Source organism: Chrysochloris asiatica, unplaced genomic scaffold (genome assembly GCF_000296735.1).
Source record: "Chrysochloris asiatica unplaced genomic scaffold, ChrAsi1.0 scaffold00059, whole genome shotgun sequence".
NCBI classification, from domain to species: Eukaryota; Metazoa; Chordata; class Mammalia; order Afrosoricida; family Chrysochloridae; genus Chrysochloris; species Chrysochloris asiatica.
In genome coordinates, this window is record NW_006408577.1 from 14,743,827 (window position 1) to 14,752,553 (window position 8,727).

Genomic DNA, 8,727 nt, shown 5'->3' on the forward strand with positions numbered 1-8,727 from the left:
TAATACCAAGGCCTGTGTAATCATTTGGTTTGATCCTGCCAAGGCAACTGCAGTTTCAGCCAACATGTTAAGGGGGTGCTAATTAAATGTTTGACCAAATATAGCAGGCTAATTTTAAAGTTGATAATTTTGTATGGTCTATGAATGATATGATACATTTTGGCAGAAAAAAGGATCCCCACCGCTGCTGTATAGGGTTGCTATGAGTCGGACCTGACGAGACGGCACACAACAGTAAGCACTAACTATAGTACATGTGGATTCACTGAATCCTTACACAATTTCTAATTAAGAGGACTCATTTTGGAGTCCTGGTGTGGTACTGCAGGTTAATGTACTGGACTGCAAGGTCAGTGGTTCAAACTCAACATTCACTCCTTAAAACTCTACATACAGGGTCACTATAAGTTGGAACTGATTCAACAGCGATTAATAACACCAGCAATCTCCTCATTTTACCAACGAGGCAACTTAGATTCAGAGAGTTTCTGCATCTTGCCCAAGATCACAAAGACTATGCCTAGAAAATGGTTAACATATATTCTGAATTCCAGAGGCAAAATTCTAGAGGCTTGTTTCATAAAGCCTTACTATCAGTCTGTGAAGCAGCATTTCCACATACCTAAAACTAGTTGGACAGCTGTGTTTTCACAGAGTACATTTACATGTATTTTTAATTGTCTTTTTAAAATAACTTTCTATATTTTACCTAGTCTATAATATTTGCTACCTTTATGACTAGAAAATGACAAATTAAAAAAAATTCTTACCATACATGCTTGACTCATCCGATACTCCATAGTTAATACCTCCCGCAATGTCTTTGAAGACCCCTCTAGGAGTTGTCTTAGCGTGATCTTTAAGGATGTTGGAGACATTTTATTAATTATCTATTGGGAAAAACAAAGAGTTACTAGTTTTAGTCCAACAGTTACTTTATGGTTCATAATAAAGTAGCTGATTATTCTATACAAATCATATTAAAACATGCATATAACTTTGCCACAGAAACAAACCAGATCATTCCACAAGTGGAATGAATTCTACATAACTCAAAAAGTACTAAAATAAATCTGCATTTGTAGCTTGCTTTGCAGAAATTATGTACACAAACAGCAGTTACACTGGAATAAAATCAATATACATCTTGCAAACTGCTAATCACAGAAGATGCTTCACTAAATGACGTAAAGGAGTTGAGAGGGCCAGGAACACAGGAGCTCTTCCTTCTCACACTGGGATTCTAGAGCAGCACCTTATTCTCATCTGTAAGTAAATGAATTCACCTTACTCTTCCACAGTATTTTTTCTTTAAATTTTTATTTTGTTGTTAACATACACAGCAAAACATACACCAATTCTACATGTGCAGTTCAGTGGCACTGACTTCATTCTTAGAGATGTGCAGCCATTCTCATCCTCCTTCCTCCTTTTCTGAGTTATTCCTGTTTACAGTAGTCAAATACTTACCTAAGAATTTCAGACCTGATCCCTTGGTGAAAATGCTATGCCATGTCCTTCTGAACTTAACGATGCTATTGCTAGAGCTCCAATACATGGTAAGACTGTGACTACCACTGCTGTGGGAGGTACTTTGCATGCTGTGCATTGTAATGCCTTTGTGATTGCAAGAGTTGCCAGGTTGTACTGTTGAATGACTGTCTCCAAGGGTAAAGCTTCACTTTTTGATTCATTAAATCAAGACTTTACAAAAATCCTACAATAATAAACATTCTTAGTAGTAAAATATTAAAAGCTTTCCCCAAGAGTGAGACTAAGACAAGGACAGCAGCTACCATTACTTCTAGCATATATTTTATTGGGTGTCCTAACCAGTATAGGAAGCTGACACGGTTGTGAAGGTAAGGGAAAAATACACTAGATATGGAAGGAAAGAAAGGAGGGAAGAGCAGCACAGTGACAGTATTATGTTTAAAGGAAATCAGAAATAATCCGTAAGCTTTTAGAATAAATGAGTTTAACAAAGTCACTGGAGGCAAGGAGGGTCAATATACAAAATTTAGTCTCAAATTTTATTTCTACATATCGATAAATAGAAAATGAAGGTTTTTAATGTTACCATTTACAACTGCATGAAAAACCATTAAACAATTAGAAACAACTCTATTGAAAGATACATGCGTCTTCAACACAGAAAATAACAAAATATCAGAGAGAAATGAAAGATGATCTAAATATTTAGATATTAAAATATCTAGGTCATCTATTTATAGGTCCTGGTGTGGTGCTGTAGGTTAATGCTCTGGACTGCGAGGTGGGTTTGAACTGCAGGATCAGCGGTTCATGCTCACCAGTCACTCCTCGGAAACCCTATATAAGATCGCTATTGGGTTGGAACCAACTCGACAGCACTTAACAACAACAAAAGCAGAGAGGCCTACATGACCAGCTGCTAATAAAATCCTTAGGCACTGAGTTTCCATAAACTTCTGGTAAATAACACGTGACTGTATGTTGTCTTAATTCTTTGCTGGAACAATTAAATACATCCCAGAGACTTCACTGGGTAGACTGCTAGAAAGCTGGGCCTAGGGTCCTCCAGACTCTGGCCCACATGCTGGCCTTTTGCTGATTTTGCTTTGTGGCCTCCCACAGTAATAAACCATAGCCATGAGTATGGCTATACTCATATGCTGAATCCTGTGGACCCTTTCTTGAATTTCCTAACCTGGGGGTGTGGGTTCTTGGGAACCATAATGATCCATGATCTTTTAGCTCCTAATGTTACTGTTGATGAATATGAAGCCTTAGAATGAGATGTTTTATTCTTTGAAACCTTGTAGTAGTAATTGAAGATTTCTTACACAGGTTTAACCATAAAGGAAACAAAGAAAAGATAGATTACATTAAAACTTATTTCTATTCATTGAAAGACAACACAAAGAGAGAAAACAGTTGAGACAGGCTTATGGGAGAGACATGCAATACGTATACCATACAACGGACTTATATCCAAGATATAGAATTCATTCCCACAAATTAATAATAACCTTAAAGATTTAACAGGCACTCTACAAGCAAGAATGTGCATTATGTATGTTACTCAAAGACATACAGAAGAAGTTATAGCAGCACTACTTGTGACAGCCCAAAACTGGAAACAATGCTAAATGTCCATTAATAGTTGTTAGGTGCCATCGGGTGGGTACCGACTCACAGCAACCTTATGCGCAACAGAACAAAACACTGCCCAGTCCTGTGCCAATCTCACAATCGTTGCTATGCTTCAGCCCATTGCTGCTGCCACTGTGCCAATCATAAATAAAATGTAATATATTCACATTATTCACAATGGAATATGCCAGAGCAATGAAAATCACCAAACTACTGCTACATACAACATGGATGAATATCACAAATACAAGGTGCAAAACAAGCTAGACACAAAACTGCACAATTTCATTTGTATAAAACTCAAATACGCTAACAACAACAACAAAAAATCCATGGTGTCAAACGAAGTATGAGGGTTATCTCAGGGGAGAGGAAATGATGAGGAAGGGACACAAGGGGTCATTAATTTATTCTGGGAGTTGGTTATGTCTACTTTGTGAAAAAAATTAAGGTATACATATATGACTTTGTTTTTCTGTATGCTATATCTCAAGCCCTTTAGTAAACATTGGTGCCTCACAATCTAGTCCAACTCTCTCTCTGGTCTTATTTTCTGACACTTTATTTCTTGTTTCCTGCTCTGCACTCTCCAAACATTTGTTCTTGGAATATTGGATTTGTATTCTCTGGGATACCTTTTGCAACTTGAAAAACCTTCACTCATCTTTTAAGACACTATATAGACCCCACTTCTTCTTTGAAGCCTTCTAGAATCCCTCCATCACTTTTAGACACAGAGGAATCTGGGAGTCCTCATGTGGTGATGTAGAATAAGCAATGGACTGCTAACTTTTAAGTTGGTGGTTCAAACCTACCAACAGCTCCTTGGAAACCCTAAACAGGGTTGCTCTGAGTTGGAACCGATTCTACAGCACTTAACAACACAGTAATCTGGAAGTCCTGGTATGGTGGTGTAGGATAAGCACTAGACAACTAACATTAAAGTCAGTGGTACAAACCTACCAGTAGCTTCTTGGAAACCCTATACAGGGTTGCTATGAATCAGAATCAATTTTTCAGCACTTAACACCACCACCGCAGTAATTTGGGTGGAGTCCTGTGTGGAGCTACAGAATAAGCACTGGATTGCTAACTGAAAAGTCAGTGATCTAAACCCATCAGCCTCAGAAACACTACAAAAGGTCACTATGAGTAGAAACCAATTCAATGGCACTTAACAACAGTATAACTGGTGTCTCTATTTTGCAGCATTTGCCATACATAAGTATAATTGTGTCCGTTGCTCCACTAGATTCTGAATTCCTGGAAAGCATTCAGCTACATCATTTTTGTACCTCAGGGTTCAGTAAAGCACCTTACCCAGTCATGCATGCACTCACTGACCAACCCATTCTTACCCGATCTCTATAGGAAAAGCAGTGGCCTATGCCTGGACTTACAGGCTTACACAGGCTTCTTGGAATTTTGTGGACTACCCTGGATAGCATTCAATAAAGCAACAGACAAAAGAGACAAAGAGAAAAGGACAGCTAATGGGGGGATAAAGACACACAAACAGAAGCATACTGATCTTTATAGAATAATACTACCATTTTATGGCATTTTACAATATTGTTGTTGATAAGTACCGTCAAGTAGGTTTCAACCCATGGCAACCCTGCATAGGGTTTCTGAGGAGCGGCTGGTGAGCTTGAACCACAGGCCTTGTGGTTCATACCGACTTCGAAGTCCAGCGCATTAGCCCACAGTGCCACACCAGGATGCTAAAGACATAAAGCTAACACTGTGTGGTTTTAGGTTTAGACAGTGAGTATCTCTGAGCAGTTGTCCTCAGGTATGAATGAAATTAAGTACAAGTTTGAATTCACTCCACAATGAGAAATCATTTCTTCTGTTATTTTAAACCAAGCAGTATATACCACTGTGCTACCCAGTCTGTTAAAAAGACCAATCAACACAAGACTTACATTTTGCTATGAATTATGAATATATTTTAAATAATTATCTTGTATATAAGCACTTAATCTACAAATATTTCCCAGACTGACAATGTTGTCATTGTTAAGTGCTATCAAGTCGGTTCCAACTCATAGACACCCTGTATATATAGGGTTACTGAGGAGTGACTGGTGGGTTTGAACTACCAACCTTGCAGTTAGCAGTCTAGTACTTATCCTACAGTGCCACACCGACTGACAATAAGCTAAATACAAATACAAGCACAAACTACCAAAACTAGAACAAACCAAAGTCATCTCACTGAGTAGTGCAGTTTCACAGTAACATTTAACATTTTTAAATACATTTTTCACTATTCTGAATTATCATATTTCTATGTATAAACAAAATAATCATTTAAACCGGCACTAGCATTTTTTTTCTATCTACAATAAAAAGCTTACAGACAGAAAAGAAGAATGCTTTTGTAATCTGATTTTAGATGTTTCCAGTAATTTTTTAAAAGCATTTAAAACCTGAAATGAAAAGATACTATCTAATGATAAAAATACAACTATTGCATCTTCTAAAAGCTCATGATGTATTTACGGGACAGTGAGGTCTATCAACAGACTGGAAAACTTTTCTCTTCCTGTCTGTATAAACTGATGCATTTTCCCCCTAAAATTTATTATAATCAAAGAAACAATCTATCTATCAACACAGCTATTAAAGTGCTCTTAATAGTCCTGGTGTGGCGCTGTGGGTTAATGCACCAGACTACAAAGCCGTTTGAACTGCAAGGTCGGCGGTTTAAGCTCACCAGCTGCTCCTTGGAAACCCTATACAGGGTTGCTATGGGTTGGAATCGACTCAACGGCACTTCACAAAAACAACAATAGCAATGAACAGAATAGTATCATGGATACCTTGAACAAACATAATGTATACTTCTACAATCAAACTTGTATTTTAACACAATTTGTGTATCATTTTACTTCGTTAACTTTACTGAGATACAATTTACATATGATAAACTCATTCATTTTACATATATAGTGCTGCAAATTTGATAAATGTATACAGTCATACAACCATCTCCACAACTGAAATTTAAAACATTCCCCTTACTCCAAAGAGTTCTTCTCCTAATTTTGGCCCCCTGGTAACTGACCTGCCTTTTCTAAAGGTTCATACCACCACTTGACTGTCATTTTGTCATACTGTGGTGGCTTGTGTATTGCTGTGATGCTGGAGGCTGTGCTTAATACCAGCAGGGCCACCCATGGTGGAAAGGTGTCAGTGAACCTTCTAGATAAAGACAGACTAAAAAGGTGAGGCGGAGTACTTCTGAATGCTTAATCACCGAAAACCTTATCAATAGCAATGGAACACTGTCAGATATATAGCACTGGAAGAGGAAAACCTTATGAATAGTACAAAAATATTGTCAGATGCAGTGCCAGAAGATGAGTTCCTCAGGTTGGAAGGTACTCAAAATACGACTGGTGAAGAGCTGACTTCTCAAAGTAGAGCTAGCCGACCGCGATGATGAGAATGGAGTAACGGTTTCAGGATCTTAATGTGTTTATGGGGCATAACTCAAACTGAGGAGAAAGTTATAAACATTCACTAATAATTAGAACATGGAATTTATCAAGTCAATTCTAGGAATTTTGGAATCTAGGAAAATTGGAAGTCATCAAAAATGAAATGAAATACATAAAGATTGATATCCTAGTCATTAGTGACCTGAAATGGAATGATAATAGCCATTTGAATCTGACAAATCAAAGGTTTACCTTGCTTGGACTGATAATTAACAAAGAGGAATGGCATAGCGCACATCATCAAAAAAGATTATTTCAAGATGTATTTAGAAGTATCACACTATCGGTGATAGGATAATACCTACCTATAGCAGTTAATTCTGCATGTCACTGTATTTTCACATAACATATCACGTGGATCATTCTCAAAGCTTGTTGAAAGGTAGTCTTTTTAAGTTTAATTTCTCTTTTTAGTATTTTGTTGCTTTTCTTGCTTAAAACCTGTACTTTTGCTATCATTTTTAGTTCTATTTCTTTCATTCTTCAGTGCAATGCTTTACAAAAACCTGTCATATCCTTATATTCTAACTCCAAGTATAAAAATGAGTCTCATTTACTCTTCACAAAATAAGCATTTAAAAATTAAGCATATGCATCTCATATTGGTAACTAGAAAGCTCAAAGAAATGTAAGAGTTTTTCCAGTACTGAGAAAGGAAACTATCTGCCCTCTCTCCAAACCTTTAACAAAGCAGGTCACCTTATACCAATCACCAAGAAAACACCTAAGAGACACGTTTAAAACAATACCGCTGCTTAAGCCAGTTGCTCAGGACCACCTTCCTGGTCATTCGTTTAACCCAGTGTTCTTGTGTCTCTGTCCATGGGCTTCATACCTCAATTATCTATGCCCCATTCTCCTAAATTTTGGTGACCATTAAGATCCCTTTCCTCAGTTCAGAGTCCTTGCTGTAGATAGAAAGGGTGGGTGGTCTCAATCTTCCCCATGCATACTCCTATAATTGTGACATCTCTTATAATTATGGAAGAGATACTTCTCTCACCAGCTAATACCTTACATCTTCTTTACTTTGGCAAGCCCATTAGTCTTGTCACCAGAAAAGGGACAAACACAGAAGAATACTCCAAGTGGTATCTTGGGTAAAGGTTTCCCTATTGTAAACTCCCCACCTAGTTATTACTCAAGGCATTTAAATATCCCATGAACTTACATGAATTGTATGGAACTATGAACCCCACAAAAGGAACTAAGAGAAGAGGGCAGCCTGAGGAAATGTAACCTTAAGCATTTTTAAAAATACTAAATAGTTAAACTTTCTAGTAAAATTTAAAAACGGACATGGGAAGCTATAAAATAACGTACTATGAAAATCCCTTCAGTTGTAAAGAAACTTCCCCATGTTTGTTACTTTTTCTTAACCCCATTATAAGAATGCTCTCCTACTGTGATGAGCAGTAGGTGGTGGTGTCCAGTCAGTTCTGACTCACAGCTACCTTACATAGGGTTTCTGAAGAATGGCTGCTGAATCTGAACCATTGACATTACGATTCAAGTCGACCTTGAGGTCGAATGTTTATCCTATAGTGCCAGGATGAGAGTACAAAACTATTTCAAAGGGGGGATAAAAACTATGTTTCCATTTAATGGACAGTGTGGCACTGTAGGATCAGCACTGGACTGCGAACCACAAGGTCAGAAGTTCAAACCTAACAGCTGCTCCTCAGAAACCCTGTACAGGGTTCACCATGAGTCAGAACTGACTGGATGGCACTAAACAACAGCAGCAAGAAGTATGTTGAAATGACTGTACCCTTCCCTACCAGCAATCTTGATGACAAAGAAACTCCCAAGAAACAGAATAAACTGCAGCAACAATGAAGACTACCTTCTTAGAACCTGAAGGAGAGAAAGGAATTCCTGAAGAGCCCACAGGAGTTAGAAGCAATCCCAATGGCTTATTAGCATTAGGTTTGTTGTTGTCGTTGTTAGGTGCTATTGAGTCGGTACCTCATAGCAACCTTATGTGCAGCAGAACGAAATACTGCCCAATCCTGGGCCAACCTTACTACTGTTGCCATGCTTGAGTCCATCGATGTTGCCACTTGGCCAATCCATCTCTTTG

At 37.9% G+C, this 8,727-nt stretch overlaps 1 protein-coding gene across 1 annotated transcript in view; it reads right to left on the reverse strand.

Annotated features, from left to right (window-relative positions):
- HIBCH (3-hydroxyisobutyryl-CoA hydrolase) overlaps positions 1-8,727 on the reverse strand; it is an 83,925-nt gene that overhangs the window by 6,074 nt on the left and 69,124 nt on the right. Inside the window, exon 12 of the mRNA XM_006864070.1 lies at positions 771-890. Coding sequence (XP_006864132.1) covers positions 771-890 — 120 coding nt within the window. The remainder of the gene's footprint in view (positions 1-770; positions 891-8,727) is intronic.